The 23714-nt window shown below is 39.6% G+C and overlaps 1 protein-coding gene across 1 annotated transcript; it reads right to left on the minus strand.

The window, feature by feature from the left end:
* Positions 1-20461: 20461 nt before the first annotated feature.
* Positions 20462-22219, minus strand: FZD10 (frizzled class receptor 10). Its single transcript, XM_035564947.1, has one exon. The coding sequence runs from the start codon at positions 22217-22219 to the stop codon at positions 20462-20464; it is 1758 nt and encodes a 585-aa protein (XP_035420840.1).
* Between the last annotated feature and the right edge of the window lie 1495 nt (positions 22220-23714).

Raw genomic sequence — 23714 nt, forward strand, 5'->3', positions numbered from 1 at the left:
ACACTGACCTGTCGCCAGCAGAATTGCATTAAAAGAGCTATCTCAAAAGCAGTATTTTTTCCTCCAACAGTGAAGCAAAGCTTGAGAGGTCATAGGATATATTATGTTAACTCTGGGATTTTCTACATTTCTCTGATTTTAAATCAGAGGTTGAATTAATAGAATTTCTTTGCATTAATATCCTCTGTTTAACCAAAGGAAAAAATGAAATGAAATCGGCTGTGCTTAATCATGTTAGTATTTAAATTGTTCTAATTAGACTTTGAAGTTCATGTGTAACTTAGGTGAACGGGATAAAACATGACTATGACTCCAGTTCTGTGGGCTCACTTCTTCTAATTCTCTAATTTAGATCATGGCTGGGCTAACACAGAAGCAGGTGTGTTTACATTGCAACAGCTGCTCTTTGGTAACAATGCTGACTTCAGAGTTAATAGGAGCTTGGAATTCATTGGGCATTGAAAAGTACAGAAAAATTATCAAGTTACTCTAAAGATCTATAACATCTGTCCCTTGATTTTTTTTGTTTGGTATCCTTATATTTTGTTTCTTCCAATATTAAAGTAGTGTTCTCAGAAGAAAAAAAAAAAGGCAAAAACAAAACAAAAAAAATCAAACACAGTTTTCTGTTTCGTGTTTTTCTTTTTTTTTTTTTTGAGAATGAACAAAGAGAAAAAGAAAAAAAGAAAAAAGGAAAGAGAAAAAAAATTGCCTTTATCTTTCTTCAATGAAGAACCACAGGAACTGACAGGAACAGTTTAAAATAGCCTGTAGTTCTAAAATATATTTCAAAGAAAGTGCATACAAGGTACAAATGGCCATTCATGACCTCTGATTTTGCAGGCTGTCAAACATCCTGAGCCTTGAGAGAATGAGAAACAACTCAGTCTGTAAACAATGGAACTAATGGAACCTGGTTTCCTAAAGATTTCTGTGGTACGTACCAATACTCCCTCACCTAAACCTGTCTCCGTATTGACTCCCTTCGTCACCATGGCCAATACCACTTAGGTAAAAAGTACCCTTACAATATCTCCAATGATCTTTTCACTACCAAGCCAGGCAATGCCTCAAATCCTTTCTCGTAATATTCCTATTTTCTCTCATTGCCTTCATAATTCCTCATACAAGCCTTCTCCCTTATTCCCCAGCAACCTTTGTCTCCTAGATGAGCAAGAAGTAGGAAAAAGTGTGACTTGGACAGATCTACTTTTGTACTGGTGAACCAGCCGGCACATACCTGCTGCTTGGCCAGGAGCTGTGCCTTGGGGCGACCAGGCCATTGAAACTGAAGCTGCGACAGCAGAGAGCTCCCTGCCTTCTGCTCTCTGACTACTGAACTCAGGAAATGTGTGGGAATTTAAATTCTTCAGATCTCCCCACTTCTTTTAAGCTAAGTAGAAATTAGCTGATAAGGTGAACAGAAATCTAAGGGGGGAACAGATAAATCCTGTGAATATGTAAGCTTTATTTCCTTAGTAAAGCTGGTTAAAAATTAGTTTGGAACTCAGACTACAGATTTGTCTACTCCTTAACACAATTAGAATGGCCAACTTCTTAACATATAACAGTTTTTCTCTCTCTTCTATGTATTTATATGGTCTGTATTACCATAGTAAGAGGATCCTGGCATCCTTTAATAAATGTGAGGAACGTCCCTTCCTCTCCCCAGTGAAGATGACCAGTACTGTCATCCCAATTTTAAGTGCAGGAATTGTGCCAGGGAGCCCCTAAGGCCCCTGCGTGGAAAGTAAGGCCTAAGCAAAGGGGCACATGCATTGCAGCATGCAGCATTCTAATACCTCGCTGTGTACAAACCCTCAGAAACACGTTGTGTGATGCAGTTCACCTCAGCAACCACAACCTCATAAAGAACACCACTTTTTGCTGTACCAAATTCATACTGAATAACAAATGCAGAGCAGTAACATAAAAGTAATCAGATTAGGTCCTGGTTTTGGTTTATTGCTACCCTTCTCATTCCCCTTTCTTTCCTATTCCTTGTATTTATTTTTTTTTCTGCTCTTTTCTCTATTTTTCCTCTTCTCTTACTAAGCCATCCATTTAAAAGAGGTATTTTCTATCTATAGCACTTGAGAAAGCTTGTTTGAATAGAGCTTGACTTGGACCCTTCCATCTCACATCTGTGGCTCCACAAAGGCAGGAAATACTTCCTATTTGTTGTTTTCTAGAATTGTTTTATGCTCATAGTAAATTACTGGCTCCCCCTTGACTATGAAGATTTTTATTCAGAATGCATAGCCTTCCATCTTAAGAGGCTGTATTGACCATGCTCTGCAAAAGGTTTATAGCTTAAAAAACAAAAAAGGCATCAAAATTTGATTAAGCAGCTGCAGGCTTTCATTGTACAGTCTCTCCATAAGCTTGTGATGCACCTGACTATGTTATTACAAATATAGATTTATTTTTTTTTCTGTTAAGAGGTTTAGCTATGTAATCAAAAGTAATTCAGTACCTGTTTAGCCTTGCTACTGGCTAACAAGAGGCAGATTCCACGCCCTAGTAGAAAAATGATCAAAGGTTCTTTTGGTGTCAATGAATGCTAAATAAATAATAGCAGTAATAATAATCATGAGGGAACAAACTCCTAAGACTCATGCAGCTGTGAGCATTTTTACATTTTTTTGTAGTTTATACTTGAATCACATCTCAGGGGTTGTTACCATGTAGGTGAACAGGATTAAAGCCAGGTGACAAAGTGTGGGACTTTTGAAGTATCTTAAAAACTGGCATAGACATGAATGGGGGCTAGGCTGGACAAAAAGGGAAGAGCTATTATAGACTGTCACTTCAGAAAAAGCATTTAATGTGATCATGTGTGATTATGTCTCAGAAACACAACAAATGCTTTAGAGGGAGGCAAAAAAAAAAGGATGTACCTGACTGTTTTCATATGGCTGCTTACAAGTGATACAATAATTCTTTCTTATCCAAAGTGGCAATCAGCTGATATCCTGAAGCAGATTTGATTATCCAGCTTACAAAACACAACGTCAGTTGTCATATAATTACCCTAAATCATTCTAAGAATATACTATTTTCATTGCAGTTATGCTAGGGAGCCTTGGTGACAGATCAGAATCCACTCTGCAATGCCTCAACACATAAAGAAGAATTGGTGATTCTTTCCCCAAAGAGTTTGTGGAAGATGATTGACAGGAAAAGCACGTGGAATCTGTCCATTGATATTGGTCAGCACAGCAAGAAGAAATCACATTACACCAAATGTTTAACCAGTATTGTTTTTGTATAGGCATCATAGGGGAGTAGACGTTTAAAAAGGTATTACAGCAGCTACAGTGCAATTACTTAGGAGATGATTAAGAGGTGCTCCACCTATACAGAGAGACAATCCAAAAAAAAAAAAAAGAAAGAAAAAGGGCTTAGAAGAGAAAATAATAATTAACTGATAAAGGTGGCATCAAAAGGAGTAATTGTGGAAATGACACCTAGCTAGTGTGTGAAATGTTAGGTAACCAAATCCACAAAGAGCCTTGAAAGTAATTGAAGTGGTAGAGAAGGGGCATGTTGTAAAGGCAAGCCACAAACAGATAATGCCACAACAAGACCCAGCCAAGAAATCAGGAAGATAATCTTTGCAGAAATGTGTTGATGATAAAATTTAAATTGTTGGCAAACTGTTGTCAGCAAGCAATGTTGAGATTTTTATTTGGATAGGAAGGGAGTCTCCTCTGAAAGAGCTAAAAAGAATTTTAAAAAGTAACATTCTGGTTTAAAAAAGAGACAGTGAAATCAACACTACAGATTAAAAGCAAACAAACAAAAACTAAAAAAAAAAAGAAAAAAAAAGAAAAAGAGGAAATGGGAAATGAAATCTGTTAGTTGTTTTGATCGGTTTTGACCACCCCACCTGAGTGATGTCAGAGTATCATCTTTCTGTCCGTCACAGGACAATTGTTTATGCCTGTGCAAAATCATTAATTGCAAAAGAACCTTTCAAGTGTTGATGAGATCAACGTAATATAGGGCTATTACTAAAAGTATAATCTTCTATATGAGACTTTATTTACAATGATGACGCACAAAATGGAGAGAATCCTGCTTAGTTCTTAAAAGTTCAAGTTGAATGTGGAGGACTGCCAGTTAAAAAAGCATTATTTATTAGTGCCGTCGGTGCATTTCCTGTGGAAATCAATGAAATAGAAAAAAGGAAAACAAAAAAAAACAAAACAAAAACAACAACAAACAAACAAAAAGAATATTCTGTGCGATTCAATTTGTAATTGTCCACTTTCAAAGTAAACCACATGAAAAATTCATTTAAACATTATGGAGTGAAATGTTCAGGTGATGAAAATAAGGAAATCTATAAAATCAATGAAGCTTTGCATTGGTTAAATATGTTTTGGTTACCTCTTTACTTTTTTTTTTTTTTGGATATGGTTGAAAGCCAATATTATTTATGTGAACAACAATGAATAACATTCATTGAAAAATCACCAGCAGATGAATTTTTAATGTGGATAAAACCAATAAAAAGTGAACATAGACTATGCTGAGCATTTTTATTATTCATTATTAAGGAAGATGAAAAGAAAAGACATTGCTTCGTTAATGCATTAAAGCCTCCCCCCAAAAAAAGTCTATGACCTACAGAAAGCAGGGGGGAAAAAAAAAGGTGATATTCTCTAGAAGGAGGTCAATGTTCATTCTTGGAGATCCAGAAAATGCCCTTTACAGCACATAATTTCATGTGGAAAGGATCCATAAAATTGCAAAAGCTGAAAAATATCACAAAAGACAAAATATGTGTCAAGGTTTCAACAGCACTTTGGTTATCTGTATGACTGTACACAGTTCAAAACTGTCAAAGAAAAGAAATAACATTCCACTTGCATCTACAAATGCTTGCATCTGAATTTGTAATTGGGGCAATTACCAACTAAATTACCTGCCTGCATATGTAATTAGGTAATCTGCTACATTTTTGTGGTGCTGACAGCCTTTGTAATTGTGCCCTGTACTTTCACTGAGATCTAATAATTAAATCAAAGGACAGAGAGCCTAGAGGTTTCTGGATCCTTATGTAGGCTGAGTCACCTGTTGATTCTATTGTGTCACACCTGAGTAGGCAGTTCAATGGAGTTAATTAGTCATTCTCACTTGGGAACTAGTCATCTGCAGAAACAGATATTATTGTGTTTACAAATATCAGAAAGGATGGCATTCTGAAGATTTCTAGTGCAGGATAAAGCTTAGTATAGACCCAGAATCCTTCCCCCTCTCTGTTAAATTGTAGGTCATCTGAGTTTAAAAGCAACAGATTTTATCTACAAAAAATCTCTTTAATCCAAACACACAAATTAATTGTCTAGTTACATAGTGGTAAAAATGTCAGTATTTGTTTCCTTTTTATTTTTTTTCTCCTTTCTCATAGGAACTTCTTATAAGAAAAGAGCACCTCAGTAATCAAGTCCAGAATCCCTCCACCAGAGACAACCATGCAACAGTCACTCCCCCAGAAGGGTCCACAAAATTGCTACTCCCTCCCTATCTCTCACAGACACTTCCTGTCATCACACAGTGAATTTTAGACCTGAAGTAAAAGATCGAGGGACACACTTATAATTACTATTGGAAAGAGAACAGAAAAGATGAAGTATGTTACCACCGATTTATACCTCTACTAAGCCGTGTTTTTGCTCAAAGACCCTAGCGAGTCTGTTGCACACTACAGAAGACAATGATCTAAAGTGATCTCTGCCAGTCAAACCTGAGAAAAAACTCCTTTCCAGACCCCAAATCAAGCAATTGGAGTAACTCTGGGTGTGTGAGCAAGACTCATCAGCCAGGCATTTGTCAGAGTTTAATACTGCTTGCCAAATCCACTCACATCCCACTTTCACGCACTTTAGTTGTGAGACGAGAACTAGTGAGGAGAAAAAAAGTCAGACATAGAGTTCATGTTGTACGTTCTTGAGGATGACATTATTCCCATTCCATTCCATTTTCAGAAAAGAAAGGACCAGAGTTTTTAGGCAAACTAGTGTCAGATGTGGTGAGACTTTAGCTTGGATAGCAGGGGAATTTCCTATTTCCTTTGTAAGAGCCAAAAAAATAAATATAATAAAAATAGCAAACAAACAAACAAACAAAAAAGCTCATTGTTTTGAAATAGTCAGCATAGCCCAGATTAAAAAGTAATAAGAAGTGATGTGATGTGATAATAACACATAAAAAATGATGTGTTTTTCAGTGAGTTTTGATTACCCCTGAGGAAAAAAAGTAGCCAAATTACACATCAAAGTGGAAAACATCCTTTCTGTCTCTTGCAGTTAGGTAGTGAGATTCCATACACCATGGCGTGCATAAAAAATAAACAAGAAACAAAGAAACTTGACCAAGTAGATTTCAAGCAGCTTTTCAAATCCATTAGGGATAGCTGTAAATCAAATACTCATGACTTAAAATACCAAGTATCTACCTCAAGATTCCCTCCTAAGCTCTGATCTCTTCCTTAATTTACTGAGCTCATTTCATTTTACCTCTTACTTAGCTTCCAAGCTTCACAACGGAAAACAATGCGCACTTTTCAACAGCATCTAACTAGGAAAAGAATCTAAGAGAAAAGGCACATACATAGTTGATGAGAGTACATCCAAAGGCCATTCTCAGCTATAATAGAATACCTCCATGTACCTTGATGAAGCTGATGGGATTACTTCTAAATGACTCTGCTATCAGAAAGAGCAGAATCTGTCCAATCGACCTGCAAATATGTGATCATTCTGTTTGGTCCCTTACTGATTAAAGCTTTGCCAAGAGCTGATTGGCCTTGATTCACTCAACCTAACTAACGCCTTTCATCTAAAAAAATGGGGATTCAAAGCCAGTAGAAAGATGCACTCACCTCTGTTAAGTGATATGGCCCACCTAGGGCTGGAATTGCTCTCTTAAAGCCTGCAGCTCACCAGAGGGAGTCTGGCAGTGAGTTCCTAGTTTAGCTGGGAACGCAAACCTTGCATCTTCCGTGGCAGTCTCCTGTCTTTTAATTCGTTCATTTTTTTAGTGAGGTACAATGTACAGGAAAAGGGAAAGGCACACAAGTGGAATGTTACTGAACAAATGCTGATTCCACAGGAATCAGTTTCGGTGGCTCCAAGTCACATGTTCTTCTGAGCGTGGTGCAGATATCCATGCCATAAACCAGTCGCACCTATCCTGTCCTCTGTAATGGGATTGGTACAAACCTCAGTGTCCAGCTCATTTTGTATCACAGAGCCCAGGTTCTATCCTACCTGCACATGCATTACGGTCAGTTGTTAACAGATAAGGATATTGATTATGGCTGATACTTCTTTAATTGGTGTTTGGTAACTTCATGAATTTGCTCATTATGCATATAGCAGTGTGATGATGAACAGACCGGTTATAATTCTGGATGAAAGGCAACAGAAAGTGGGAGGCTGTTTCAGCTGGTATGGAAAGATAGCACAAAAGTCATGAGTGGGTGAAGGAAACCAAAGCTTGGGTGGAGCAAAAAGAAAAGGGTAGGGCGTGAATTGAGAAGATGGTGAAGCTGCGGGCAGGGGTGACACATTCTGTACAGTTATTACAACGCTTTTAATTATCTCCCATGCCTAACATTCCACTAGCACCATGCTACCATGGGTGGAGACTGATGGGTGGAAAGGGCCATCGTTCCCATCCTTCTCTTGCGCAATTCAAACCACAGCGATAACAGGTAAATCCCTAGTGATAAGGGCCTTTTACTATTCATCCCTCCCAAATGTAAGTTGAGCTTTCTATAGGTGTTCTGTATTTCCTGTGTCCATGAATGTTATTCATCTGCTGAAGCCAAAGTCATACCAGTTTTTGCAGTTATTAAGATCACTAAGGCCAGTTTTTCTTGTCCATAATATGTTCACCTAGGGTGTGTGGCCTAATTACTAGGTGGAGCTGTTAAAAGGAAAAATAGTTAATTTTTTTTCCTTTACCTCACTGACAAAATTCGTAACTGACAGGAAAAGATACTTTTCCATCAGTTCTGTTTCCGATTGGCATAGGCTCTCCTGAAGCATAGTGCCCAGATTGTGCCAGGTTCATGAACAAAGCTTAAAAAAACGAGCAAAGAAACAACAACAAAAACAAACAAACAAACAAACCCACACTCAAATTTCCTACAGCATTTTTACAGGTACTGTAATAAAATAGATTGAGGTCACACCATTTTTAACATGTTTTAAAGATTTCCATATGGGGAACAAGACTTAGAATACACTTTGTAAACTTTTCTTATAATTTAATCTTTTCTTTAGGTGAATAATGCACTGTGCTTATGGGATCAGCTGCCTCAAGTCACTTTTGTGATCTGACTTCTAGGAGCTAGACAGAGCACAGGCTCTGCACAGCAGGTCTTCACCACTCCTACCACTCCAACTTCCCCTTCAAAACCCATATCCTTCCTCTTGTTCTGCCTTAGCTTCACTCCTGCATCTTAAGACTGGTAATGCAAGGTTTTGTTCTTGCTGAATTTCAGAAGATGAAGAAGCCAGCACAGAAGATATCAGTCTTGCCCTTATACAAAAAAGCTGGCTCCTTGTTACCCACAGGAATCCAGGAGGAAATGGGGACCCCACCAATATACCAGCTTGCCCCCGTGACAGACAACAGGTCTAGTGGCTTCATGAATTTTCTGGAACTGGTATCACAGTGGCCAGATATCATCAGCTCTATCTTGGTCCTGAAGTACAGTGACACTCTGCCTCTGCTGTGTTCCCAACGCACCTCTTCCACAGCACCTGTGGGAACCACAGCTTCATGCAGATGCAAGATGTTGTTGATGCTGTATCTAAAAACTGTGGCTCCCAGCTCAGCTGACTGGGGGTAATTTCCCCCCCAATCCCTCTGTGAGTCAGCTGCTCTGCGGCGCCTGCAGCAATTCAGCTGTGCCTCTCTTCGAACATGTTCGTGCCTCACTGTCTGGGAACAACTTGTCTGCACTCCATTGAGTTGCAGTTCACTATCTCTAATAGGATGATACAGCTTTGGTGTTAATATTCAGATTAGCTTATGTTATAGTTTGAGGTGATCAGATATTGCAGTAACTGAAGCCATAAAAGGATCTAAGAGAGAAGACCCAAATTCATGAAATTCTGAGCTTTCAGTTTAGTTGCTGCTTCGTGGTTCTGGGCCCTACTCAAGGGCCCAGCTCATTATATTCTCTACTATGGAATGTGATGATGTATTTTAAGTGATTAATTTACTGTCACTTTTACTATGCTACCACTTATTTTTCAGCAAAGGTCTGAGATATACCAGTAATACATTTAACCATGTATCACTCATCCCATGGGAAACACAGAAAACAAACAGAAACCAACCATCTCTTTCCTGACGTGAACTGCTCTTGTTAGCTTGGGAATTTGCTTTGCAGATCGGTTTTGTTGTTTTCAGAAATTACTTTTGCAAATGACCAGAATTAAAAGGAGATAATTTAGGGAGGCCTTCTTTGTAAACAAAAGCAAAAGAAAAAATCTCACCATATAGTTTCTCGATGCGCTACTTGTATGTTTAAAATACAAATCCAGAAGATAAAACCTGCCTTGAAATATGGTTTCCTGATTTGAAATCAACATATTCAATATTGTCATGCTGAGAGTTTTATGTATTGTCAGACTGTGATGATAGACAGGAATAGTTTGTCATATACATTTACTACTCACAAATTACAACTATTTGAATATTGTATGTTTTTGAACAGATGTCATGAAAAAACAAGTCTTGAATTACTCATTGTAGTGACTCAGGTTATTACTGGAACCTTATTACAAATTGTAGGTTTCTACATCAGTTACAATCTGATTCTGTATTAGAATCGATCGCAAAGCTTGCATACGATCAGTCCTTTAAAAATAATACTTAGAAAAAATACATAATAATAGTGCCCCTGCACTTCCTACTGTTGTTGTTGTTGTTTAAATATTTTTTATTGTGGAAGGAATAGATTTCGTTTATTGAAATTTTACCATTTGCTGTGTGTATGAGAGGAGAGGTTGAGCTCCAGACTAGACAGATCCTTCTCCCATCAGTGACAGAAACAAGGGTGCATTTCAAAGCAGCCTCCTTGCAAGTCCAAGGAACTTTTTGTTATGTAAATGGAACGAAGTTGTTTGTTTTTGTTGACGTTTTTAAATGCCAACTTGTAGATAGGTCTGTTGTGTTAAGCACATCAAACAAGGATCCAGAACGCATTCTGAGATCTGCTGTAGACATGGATAGTTTGCTTAAGGTTGCACTTCAAACAGCAGCTCTTTGATGCTTTAAATACCCAGCTGACCAGTGATCATTAACACAAGAAGGTGGGAACATGCAGTCAAATGGAGATTCCTTGCAGAAGAGGAATGTTAACAAGGTTTGTCAAAATGAAACAGCTTCTACTTCATAATTACTTCAAACCAATACAAAAGCACACATAAAGCCCGAACCTGTCACTGCCACTGTTGATATCTAAAACTTCACTTCACACTGTGAGTGATGGAGGGGGAAAAGAATTCTGATGCTCTTCAGTCTGGGAATAGGAATCCTTCCACGGGTGTGGACTGGGTCCTGTAGGATTTGCCATGGGACTGGAAATTACAGAACCTGAGCTGTGTTCCTGACCCATGTTAAAGTGCATCTGGGCACGTCAACACCACGCAATGGAGATCTTCAATCTGCACGAGTTGCAGTGCAGAGATGAAAGCTACAAACCCATGTCAAAACATTTCAACAAGTTTCACACAAAGGTCATTGTGACCCTTCCAGCCCTTTTGAGCCCTATGATTTTCAAGTTAATAAGACCATTAGTTTGACATCAGGGTGCAGGATCTGTACAATGGAAACAAAAGCTGGAGTTCTCAAAATAACTTCTAAAATACTGCTTTCGGAATTTTGCTTTTCTAGGAGACACAAAATATTTATAGATAAATTGAATATGCTTTTTTATCAGAGAGTATATGGTCTCCTGAGTATTCACTCTGGCTGTGATTCTGCTTTGGTGTTCTTTGCATCATGCCCGAAACCCTGCAGATGAAAGCAGTCTGAGGAAGGGAAGACAAATTCACAGTTGTTCCATTTCATCATTTTTCCAATAAGTGCATTTACAGAAAAGGGTGGCTTCTCATAATCATGGGCAGAAATAAATGAACACTTTGACCACATCCAGTCATTCTTGGGCTGATCTCCACTTTATTCTTTCAGTATGGCAATCCCCAAATCTCATTGGTGTTTCCTGTACTACTGTTTTATTAAATACCTTGTTTGGAGGTCATTAATCATCAGTAGTTCATATGAAGCCAAACTTGGATATTAAAAAAAAGGCATAAAGAACACACTTTTTTGTGCCTTTAAAATTTTCCCTTTATCATACACTGCAAACCAAGGACTCTGATTAATTTTCAAAACTGATCAAAGAGCTGCATAATACGTCCCTTCACAGTCCAAACTCTGTGGGCTCTAAGGGTGGAAATTTCAAAGCAACATGCAGAAGAACCTGTTACCCCAGATAAGTTAATTAACAAAACCAGTAATGGCTGAAGTTCTAAATTTGACTATTTTTCAAACCTTCACTGCTTTGTAATTTGTTTCAAAACCATGGGTGAGCAACTTCAGCATATCAAAAGATGTAACATACTCTTCCATTGTAATTGTGCAAAATACTGTGCATAAAACTAAATAATCAGATTCCACTGTAAACATTGCTACACTTCTACACGATAACCAGGGGAATCATGAAATGAAGATCTCTGAATGTCACTTCTGATCTGTGAGGAGAGTAGTGGGTCAGAGCAGTACGATGGAAGCCAAAGCTCCTGGGAACCAGATGATATTAATGCGAAAGAATTACACAGTTGAGTTTGTGAATCTCTTGCTTTAGGACTTATATAATGACAACTCCCTTGAGGCTGTTTGTGCTTCCTCCTCTCCAATGGCTCTGTTCTCAGTATCTTTAACCTACTTACTATCCATGCTCAATTTTCTTTCTCCTTTCTTGTTTAGAGAAACACACAATTTGCAAAATTTCAATTCCTTCCATAAAGATGCACTCAGCCAATATTTACATTATTGTAAAATTTGCTAACACTACCCTATAGCATATAAAATTCAGAAGTCTCTCTTACAGTTCTCAGGGATGTTCCTGAAGAGTTATTACAGACTGAAGAGAAACATAAAATTTGGTCCACACTTTAAGTTGTTATCTCAGCAGAAAGACAGAAACAAAGCAAAATACACAACCAAGGATTACAACTATTTCTTTGTAGGACAATTCCCAAATGCTGTAAAGCATTATAGTTTGCACAAAGGTGGATGGTGCTTAAAGCAGCAATCAGTACACTTCAAAAGTTTTGCAAAGATTTCAAGGACTTTGGTACAGCTCCAGACCAGCTAAACTGAAAGTCTGACAGGCTTATGCTTGCTAATTCAATTTCCTGGATGATTCTTTGGTTATGATTGGTTCAGAACTAGCAAATAATATTTACCTGTCTGTCCCATGCCACTTGGAATTCAAAAGTGCTGAGCCGTACAGACAGCACTGAGGAAAGCGCAAGCAAGGTTTTACATAGCTCCCCCACCCCTCACCCCCCAAAACCAAACAAAAACAAAACACCCCCCCAAAAAACAACAACAACAAACACACACCAAAAAACCAAAACCCAACCAAACAAAAAACCATAATACCAGCTTGAGCTGACTGTAGGAAAAAGTTTTTGTCTGTTCCTTCTTAACCACACTGGCGTTACCAACAGCGATTCTTGTGCTAAGTAACTTTTCCTTGCTATCACAAGGAAGGCATAAAGCTTAGGTAATCTGGGAGCAGTGTTTGTGAATACATAAACCAAACTCAGCAATACTGTTTTTCCATAAATGAGTAGCACATTTACCATTAAAAAAAAAAAAAAAGAAAAAATAGAGTAGAGTGATACAATGTGTTATGCTTCAGTTCAATTGCCAAAATTTCTAGGAGGAAAACTACTAAAACCATCTAAGGATACTGACAAGCTGAAAGTCATCTAAAGTGAGACTGGAGTTCTGTGGTTCAGAAAATTTACTCTACTTGGTCCAGTGCTCTGACCTTGAGATTGCCTTTACACTTATCACCGTGTCTACACTGGGAATTGCATCAATTTGATTAAATATTATTATTTTTTTAATCTGGTTTCAAATTGATCGGGTTAAGTTAGCACAAAAATCACGTGTAGACATGTAACTTGGGTTTTATTCTCTACTAATTTTCAATGAATAACTTCAAAAGGCATTCTAAAGAAACTAAAGTGCTGTATAGATATTGATGCAAAAGGATGAGAAATCTTGGGAAACTGTCATATCTCATCACTAAAATCAGTGTCCTAAAGAATAAGGAAATTTTTTTCATGTAATTAAAAATAAAAATAAAAATGTCAGGATTCAAAAAAACCCCACACCTATAGTAATTAAAAAGCCTGAAGCCTCAACAGAAATCTGTCCTGTCCTTAAAAATTAATTTACAAGAAAAAATTCTGACAGTGCAAAATAAAAAGATTTTGACCAGTTCCACTAAAATCTTAACAAGGTGGAAAATGATATAGCTGAAAGAATATCAAAGGTCCAGACTTTAATACCATGTCTTCTAATGTTATCAAATAATATAGTGGTCATAGTCCAGTTTCAAAGTTTGTTTAAAGAACCACAAAGGTCAAAATGATTCTCATGGTTACTGCCTGTAGCGTAGTTCTAAGTGAAGCAATGTTACAGCTGTAAGGAACTAAGGATACGAGAAAGAGAAGCTAAAGGCAGATAAAATGTCTCTATTAGGCCAGCTGGGTATAACTGGGAAAAACTTGCAAGCTTTGAGGAACAAAAATCTCTCCTTGGGCTAAAAGCTTTTGCATGCAAGTGGTTTGTTGTTGCTGTTGTTGTTTTTGTTGTTGTTGCTTTTTTTTTTCCTGCTTTATCCATTGATCTAATCTTCTTTCTCCCTTTCCTGTTTGTAATTTCACACAGATAGATATTAGTCTCATATAAAGGAAATGTAAAATAACTAATGTACTAGACAGAACCAAGCATTGCTTGTCCGCAGCAAGAATATTTTCACATTTAAGGTGCCTGCTCAGAACTGGCAGTCTCTTCTTGACAGTCTCCTGTGTTCATCAGCACCTTTGGTAGCTCAGGACTTTGAACCTCCGTTTCTTACCACACTCCTTATCCAGAAAGAGAGATGAAACACAAGTTTTGAAATATCTTTTCGTTTATATTGAACAAAAAAGCTCAAAGCAGTCCCAGCTATGGGCCAGTACCACAGAAAGCTGTGTGCGGGCAGATTAGAGACTAAAAGGACGGATCACTTGAGAGGAGGGTAAGGGAGGCAAGTCACATGCAGATGATGAAAGACTGATCAGCAGTGGAAGAGAGGAGAAGGGAAGGGAAGTGCTGATCAGGGAAGAAAGGAGGAAACAAGGAGCACATTGTAGGCTCAACTCAAAATGTTGCTGTTCATCCTTAGCTCCCATTGATACTACAGGACTACTCTCTTGGAAAAGGTGACAAAAGGCTCGTGAGCAAACATTTAAATTAGCTGAAGATTTTTTGAAGGGGTTTTCTGCTGCCAAGAAATGCAGATCTATTAACACTGAGCATTCTGCAATAAATCTAAGTAAAGTGCTCTCAGAAAATGCTAAATAAACTTAAAAAAAAAAAAAAAACTTTATCAACACCCAATACTTCTGAATTTCATTTTGAAATAACACCTGGTTTTGGAACATGCTATGTGCAATCTAACATAATAGCTTGCTTTAAAAATATAACTGAAATAATTTCCACTCACTGATTTATTTATTTATTTTCATATTATGAATATTTCATTATCAGCATTTGTAAAAAAAATGTTCTGGTTTGGAAAAAAAAAGTCAAATTAAGGACTTTTCCTGTAGCACGTGCTTTCCCTGAGATTGGAAGTTTGATTCAAAGCATACACTGAAATTAGTTGGACACCCATTGACTTCAGTGGAGCTGATCTATGAGGAGATCTTGAAGAATAGAAGGAAGAAACAAGTGACAACAAATTGAAGGAATTCCTTTTTAAACAATGCCTTACCAAGATATACAATGATCGCTCAGTCCTGCCTTTGATGTACCACTCCCCAAAGCTTTAACTTTGCTAATACAGGAAAAGCAGAATTGGGCTTGAACCACATCTGTTCTCAGACACACTAAAATTAACTAATGAGATACCACTGACCGTAGTGTGTATTTGCATCTAGGTTGGTAAGACTATACCAAAGTCTAATGTTACATAGACAACGTTAAATAACCAATGGATACTAATTTCTGTGATTTGTCACATGCCCCTTAGTGAAGTCAAAGCCTTGTTTTGTGCTGTTTTCTAGAAATATCCATGACACTTCAAAAGTAAGACAAAGCTATTTGAAACAGTATTTATTAAGCTAAAATCTTATCTACCATGCCAGAACCCGTTTGTTTTACAAACCTAATAATATATTGTCTCTTCTGGATAAACATGTAAAGATACACAAAGCTTAAGGTGAACTGATTCATGGACAATATTATTTAGACAAAATATGAAACAAGGTTAATATTAGCACCCAGGTTGATTTGAACTCAGTAGTTCACTGAAAATAAAGCTTTTATAATGGGAATGTTGATACAACCTTAACTGTAACAGCACAAACACTGCTACTGAAATACAGTTTTGAGCAAGCTCCATCAAGGAGTGTTTTGTAAATGAATAATGACTTTGCTTAAAGCCAATCAACATCAAGTGTGTTAAAAAAGATGAAATAGTGCTGGAAGGCAGTGGGAGGTAGAGGAGCCTCAAAGTGCAAACAGGTGCTGATCTCCCTCCAGGGGGGATTGAGTGGCACAGACCTTACAGGCCTGTCACTTCTGATCAAAGCAAGCTCCAAGACCACATAATCGCCATCACCCACCTTTTAAAGGATGCCCTGATTTATCATCTGTCAGTGTTAATAACTTGGCTACTCTGTCTAAAATACTTAAGAACATTACACAAGGATAACATTTCAAATTTTTTTAAAGAAGTGTGTAAATGTTTTAAACTAAAATGCACTGAAGTTCCTCCTTTGAGGCCATCTGTTGTTGGAGACCACCTGTCATCAAAAGACCACCTGAGCACATAATATCCCATCATTACAGAACTATCCCCTTGAAGCCATAGATTTTAAGTGTTCGAATAAGAAGGGTGTATGTTACAGACATTGTCGTTACTTGGCTTTTCATATAGTTTGAAGCCATGGGATGACAGCCATATGTGAATGATGGCTTCATAATAACATACATATGAAACGCTACTTTGGGAAAAATCTGATAAGAGATCTGAACATTCCTTGATTGAGCTCCTCATATCCTTTCAACTGTGGTGCTTGCACTGTACTCTTCAAAGTGTCCTAATACGTCATACCTAAAACAAAACCTTGAGAGTACTGAGCTTAATTTCCTTTCTATTTATAAGCAGCATTGGCATTTTACTGAGAAACAAGGTATATTATTGTAAATGGAAGGGATTTTGTGTTTTCTTTTTTCCTGCATATAATTTTTCCTTGCTGATCTCATATTCTTATCTCAGTAATCTCTACTCAATAAACAAAAGTACTCTACCAAACTACCCTCTCCAAAAAAACAAACTTTCTGTCTTCTTCTGTCCCTGACATACACAGATGCTACCTGAATGCTGAGACCTAACCTGCATCATCTTAACCTACACAGTTGGAGACAATATCTACCCTCATGGGTAATCTACAGCTCCCACAGGAGAGAACAGTGCCCTTGTACACAACCATGTGGCAAACATTAGATTCTTGATCGGTGTATGCAGACACTAACAATGTCTTTTTGTGTGTGTTTGTTTTGCTTTGGTTTTTTTTTGAGATATTTTTAACTGAGCAAAACTGTATCAAGTTAAGCGCCACCGGACTGTAATAAAATATCCTCTCCAGAAGGAAGTTCTGGACTTGCATTCCTTCCTCAACAAGTTTCCTATGGAGTGACTGAATTGTTAATATATTTGCATATAAATACTTTTCTTAAAAATCTACCGATAAGCAAATACCCGATAGGCCTTGACAGTACATAGAAAAAAATCCTAACAAATTCAACAGATAAAAATACCAATATGATTTTACTGAAATATAAAATTACCATGAAAAGTAAAGATGTTCAACAGAGAATACTTTTGAGATATTTTCTCAAAGACTTTTTGGTTGCTATTATTTTTAACTAATGTGCAGACTTCTAAGACAAGAATAAAATTATCTGTTAAATTATTAATAATACTATATTAAATCACTGACACATTGTGAAAATAAGTATCACTTTCCCTTAACGGCTCTAAGCTTCCAATTCCTTATGTGGCAACTTCAATAATAAACTGTTAAGACTTTTCAGAGTTACGGGACAGTAAGAAGTACAATTTTTGAAATAATTCATTCTTAATGTCCTTAAAGACAACCATCATATTCTGCTACATTTACTGTACATTAGTCCTGGAGTAATAAAAGCAGCATCATTATATACTTGAAGAATCTAGTTTGCTTACCAGTTAAAAACAACAAAAAAAATCACTACAAAGGGGAAATAAAATCCAAATTCCTAGTTTACAGTTTAGGAAGAATCTATTGGTGACATGAGGCACCTAGCCAGGCATTCAAATGTGGCATTTTGCTAGAAGAACATGCAGTTCTGCTCTGGTGACAATGAAGGGCCTAAGCTGACATTTGATAAAGCTTAGAATGGCAGCAGGAGTCCAGCCATTGCTGAACATCTTTCTTCATTTTTTGTTTTCTCTTACAGAATCCTAGTAACAGACTGCAAAAATACATGATCACCAATGAAAGCAAGTTAACTTTCTGTAGTTAGCAAAAACAGTGAGATGCTGATTTCAGAGGGCAACATATTTTATGGTGAAACATTCTCTAAACAAATCTGTCACCAGTAAAACAAGCACTAACCTTTACGTCGGATGAAATTTGTGTGAAGAAGACACATTACTGGTGAGGTGCACACATTACTGACAAGGTGACATGTATAATAACAAAACAGATATTTAAGGACTCCTATAGTAATTTACAATACACAGATTATTTGAAAACATTGTATTTCTTGGGATCTAATGCAATTGATTTTAACTAGAACACACACAGATGCAAAAGCATTAATTCAGTAGCTTCAGAAGTGAATTTGTGAAGTGCAATGTCCTGCTTTGGCTCCAGGAGGGTGTGCTGTGTCAGGATTAACTTCCAGGGCATCCACCAGGTTGCGTATCAAACAGTGGCATGTATGCACAAAGGCAGAAAAATATCCCCCCCACCTCCCCCAGATAAATTTGATATTGAAAACTGATTCACATGTGCACATTTTAGACATAAAGTTGATTAATAATACCTGCAAGATCATTTTTGTCATTCCAGTTCCTAGTCATTACTAGAAACACTTTAAAAGACTACAGGGAAGAAAAAAAAAAAAATATATATATATATATGCAGTTCCGCACATATCCTTGAAAAACCAGGCCACTAAAAAGTCCTTTTTTTGTAACTTTACTAACCACTGCAATGTGACCATCGCAGGGATCCACCCTCTACCAAAGTCCATTAAGACCTCTCTGTGATGAAGTTCCCGATAAAGGGTTTTCTAGAACAGCCTGTGTGAGAAAGTGAGGTTACATTACTATCTCCCCAGGTGATCACACAGCCTGTTAGTTAACAGCATGGAAAACTTCAGGTTCATAAAAATCACACTCCACTAAAAACTTTTTGAAAACGTATTTACAATTTTAATCAGATAGTTTTCCTAAAGAAGTATTTAAATTCCGTATTTAGATTTCCCGTCTTCTTTCCTCTGACCTTTCCCTAAGCCTTTTCTCAAATAATAGCAATATATTCGGTAATGTTAGAAGGAAAAAAACTCCCTGAAGAGTAGAGACTGAAGTGTATTCAAACTGTGCAGAAGTGAGCCAGCTATCTTTAACATGCTGAACATACCCTATGCAAATTTGAAAGGGGTGTTAACCAAGGATCATTGTTGTAATCTCAGTGCTTTGTAAACATGGTACTACCCTACACGACTACAGCTTTTTTACATCACTAAAGCTTCTTGCCATTCAGTTCCTCAATTGCAGAGGTTCACAGAAAATGCAACTTCAAAACCCATTTATTTAATTTCAACTCGCAAGTTCTTTTGAGCAAATTATTGTTCTATCTGCTTATACTTGCAGCCAAGTGTAATAACAACTATTGTATTCAAAGTGTGCTTTTATCAAATAATTGAAGAAACAAGTTTATTAACCACAAAGCACATCAGAGAAAGTTTAGAACACACAAAATTATCAAACTAAAGAACATATTTTATTTTTAATAAAATAGTGGTGCATGAAAAATAATTGTATATTACAAATATATACAGCCAAAACTGTGCACCCCCAGCACAGTAAAGAGCATCACTCTATACAAAGCTTCCCTTTGCAGAATCTAGTGCTTCTTGATCTATTCATAGTGAGAATTTGTTTAACAATAGCAAGAGTCAATAAGCCCTTTGGGTCTCTTTGAATTGACCTCCCCCCCACCCCCCTTTTTTTTTTGCACAAATCAGTCCAAACGTGTATAACATTGGCTTGATTTCCATTAAAAAGCCACAAAATGTAACACTAAAGGGTTTCTGAGGACTAGACCTCTTAGTTCTTTTGTTAAGAGATTTCTTTTGTCGTCTTTATGTACAGCAAAATACTTGTTTCTCTTTTCATGTCATGGTAAGAAAAAAAATGTATTGCACATTATTCTTATTCATAAAGTTTGTGTCTGGTGCAGGAAGTTTCTCTTTTAGTGAAAGAATATTGGTGAGCATTATAGATTGAACCTATTTTTAGGCACTGCAAACCCACTAAGCTGAGATGAGTTGTAAAGGATTTCTCTCCCTCCCTCTCTCAAAGTTAGCGCGGAAGTTGCTTTCAGAGATCGCCTGCTTTCTGACGATAGGCCTCTCGGGGACCTTAGGGGACAATGCGCACTTCGGCATTTTTCAGAGAAAATCTTTGCTCCATAAGACTTCGCTATACCTTGTTACTCAGAAACCTGTAGGAAATCCAGCTCAGCTACACAAAAAAAGTTAAACTAGGCGTTTTGTTTGTTTGTTTTGTTGTTGGGCTTTTTTTCTTTTAAACATCTGAGAGATGGATGAAGTACTTAACTACAATTAATAACAGAAGAGCCTGCTTTAATTCACAATATTTCTTTCACTGAAAACCTTTCCATAAGTACATTTACCTTCAGTATTTCACCAGGTCCTGAATTCAGCATGACACATTTTTTGCCTTGAGATATTAAACTGTCCTCTGACAAAAAAAAAAGCACCATTTATTTTTTAATTTCTGGCTGCTACTGTGGACATTTGTAAGTCTGTAAGGTGAGATATAGTCTTGTCTAAAAACTATTCACACACAAGTGGGTGGTTGTAACGTTGATTCATATTTTGCAAGGTGAGTTTTCTGTGGATGTTGAGGTTTTTTGTAGATTCCGCTACTTGTAATAACACTTGCAGGTTTTCTCCTACTTCTCTTCTTTAATCTTCGACTACAAACATTTTGCCAGGACTGAAGAGTCTTGGAAGTCCAGATCCACATACCACTAGTAATGCCCACAACTAATAACATAAAAATTTTGACCATGAAAATTTCTACTGCTGGAATAGAATTATTCATCGTGCAGTCCAAGTTTTTAGTGTGATTGTTCATCTTGCATTTCTGTTGAGTTGCCACAATTTTCCAATAATCCATATTAAGTCTTTCATAAAAATAGCAAGCTATCACGCAAGTTGCAGGCACTGTATACAAGACTGAGAAGACACCAATCCTGACCATCAGCTTCTCCAACTTGTCAGTATTTTCTCCACCTGTTTTCATCACCCTCCTGATATGAAAAAGGGCCACAAACCCAGAAAGAATAAAAGAAGTGCCAATGATTAGATAACAAGCCAAAGGAATGAGTACAAACCCAGTCAAGGCATTCACATCCATGCTTCCAACATAGCACAACCCTGTCAGCTCATCTCCAGCCACCCTTCTCATAACCAGGATCATTATGGTCTTCACAGCCGGTATGGCCCAGGCTGCCAAATGAAAGTAGCTACTGTTTGCTTCAATTGCTTCGTGCCCCCATTTTTTCCCAGCTGCCAGAAACCAAGTTAAAGTCAGGATTACCCACCACAAGGAGCTCGCCATACCAAAGTAATACAGAACCAGGAACACAATGGTGCAGCCAGTGCTCTCCAGTCCTTCCTGGATGACATAGAGCTGGCCGCTGTCCCTATCACAGGCGATGCTTTCAGCACCTGAAAAGAGGCGAATAATGTACCCCACCGAGTAGACACAGTAGCACATAGACAGGAAGATAATGGGCCTCTCAGGGTACTTGAAACGCTGCGGATCTATCAGAAAGGTGAGTACAGTAAAAGCACTGGAGAAGAAGCACAGAATGGACCAGATGGCAATCCAAATGACAGCAAACTGCTTGTCATCCCTGCTCCAGTAAACGTCAACCCCTGGGGTGCAGAGCGGTGCGCAGGAAGCACTCTTTTCCACATGGTGGAACTTGCCGGGGTTTTCACAGGAGGTTCTGCTCAGGCTGTCCTTGTGCTGCTGCAGGTCGTGGCCACCGCTGGGCCGCTGTGGCCGGAACATGGGCGGCAGCATGCTGGATCCTCTGGGTGGCTCGTCCGACCCGTTGTTGGGGGCTTCCATGCACAGGTAATTGGGGTCATTCTTGTTGGGCAGTTTGCTGCAGTCTAAGGAGTCTGGCCACTTGAAATTGAACTGCTCCATAATGGGAGAGCATTTCAGCCTCGCCTGCTCACACATGACCCTGCAGGCTGGGATCGGTGTAGAAACTTGCTCCGTGCACATCGGGGCATAGAGGGAGCAGAGGAAAAACTTCAGATGGCTGTGGCAGCCGTACTCCACCAAGGGGGCAAACTCGTGCAGCTGGATGGCAGCTTCCCTCTGGTTCTCGTGTCCCATCAGGTTCGGCATCCTCGTCATGTTGTACCCTATATCCTTGCACATGGGGATTTCTATGGGCTGGCACCTCCCGTCGCCGGGCCGGTCGATGTCGATGGAGCTTATCCCAGCGCAGGAGCCGCTCAGGCAGCACAGCACCAGCACGGCCCGCACCAAGCTCCGGGCCCCCGGCCCCATGCTGCCGCTGGGGCGGCCGGAGCGCGGCTCCCTCCGGGGGGCGCCTGGCGCTGGGGCGGCCGGGCGAGGGGGTAGAGGGGCCGGCAGCCACTTCAGCGGCCCCTCGGCTGCTGCCCGGCCCGGGACGGCCCCCAGCCTTCGCGAGGGAGCCGGGCGGCGGGGCAGGGCGGCGCGGAGCTCAGCATAGCCCGGGCCGGGGGCAGCGAGCACCGCCCGGCCCCGACCCCGACCCCAGCCCCGGCGGCAGCGCAGGGGGGCGGCCGGGGAACGCCGCGAGCGGGCGGCACGGGGAGCAGCGCCCCCAGTACTCAGCTGCGCCAAACTTACTGCGGGGAGCCCGGCAACTTTCTTGTCTCCGGGCTTCCACTTTTGCGGTCTGTTTTTCCACCGCCCTTCCTCCTCCTCCTCCTCCTCCTCCTCGTCCTGGTCCGAGCGCTCAGCGCCGCACAGCGCCCCTGTCCCGGGCGGGTCCCTCGGGGCTTTGCCTCTCCTAGCTCCGCACTTTCTCGCCGAGAGGTGGGGATGGGCTTGTCCGAGAGTGGAGTAAAGGAGGAGGAAATCTCTACACCATCGAAGAGGGGGGGCTCAAAAAGGTGCCCGGCGCCCCCCCGCCGCCCCCGGGGCTGAATCTGCGAGGGGCCGGCTCCGCGCCTGCCTGGGGGCGCCCCGCTCCGCTCCGCTCCCCCCGCATCGGCGGCGACGGCCCGGCTGGAGCAGCCCGGCTGCTCAGGGGGCGGCTGAGGCCGAGGATGAAGTAGAATAAAAAAAATCAAAACCTGCGCAGGGTCCGCCTCGCATACGACATCCACTTTGCATGAGAAAGGTGAAGCTGACACGGTGATTACTTTCCAATCACTCGGAACGCCTTGAAACCTCCTTAAGGACCCCTACAGGTTCTCCTTGATCAGCACAGATTAGAAAAAGCCCCATTTGTTTCTCTCTCTCCTCCTGCCTTTCTCCTTTCCCTCCCGGTGCCCTCCCTTGAAAGTTTAACAAGATTTGTCTCTAGAAGGCGTCAGCCTAACCTCCCTCGCCCAGGTAGGAGGGGAGCCAGGAGAGCAGCGCCGCAGCCTCCGTGTCTCCTAACGAGAGGGCTGAAGGTGGTGCCTCCCCGGCTGCCTTTATTGGAGGGAGGGCGATGCTTTAGCAGGGAGGATGTGGGGAGGAGGATGCGTTTTATGGCGAGTGTTATAAACTCTCCGCTGCCAGGGTCATAAAATACGGTTGCTTTCAGCCTGGAATCTCAGCTGTTTTCAAATGTCGTGCTTTGTCTCGAATTCCTAACTGAACAGGACAGGCGGGATTGCTGAAAAAGTACCTGATTATGGTTTTAATCACGGTATGGCATCTCTCGAAAAGTAGCTTTTTTTTTTCCTTTTTTTTTTTTTTTTCCCTTACATAAGAAACCCTAAGAGGACTAGAGATATACCCTTGGGAAAGTGACTTCATCCTCTGTAGAAATCATACTTACAGATTTTGGAGACGGAGATCATTT

The sequence above is a fragment of the Cygnus atratus genome, chromosome 17, assembly GCF_013377495.2.
Source record: "Cygnus atratus isolate AKBS03 ecotype Queensland, Australia chromosome 17, CAtr_DNAZoo_HiC_assembly, whole genome shotgun sequence".
In the NCBI taxonomy this organism is placed as follows: Eukaryota; Metazoa; Chordata; class Aves; order Anseriformes; family Anatidae; genus Cygnus; species Cygnus atratus.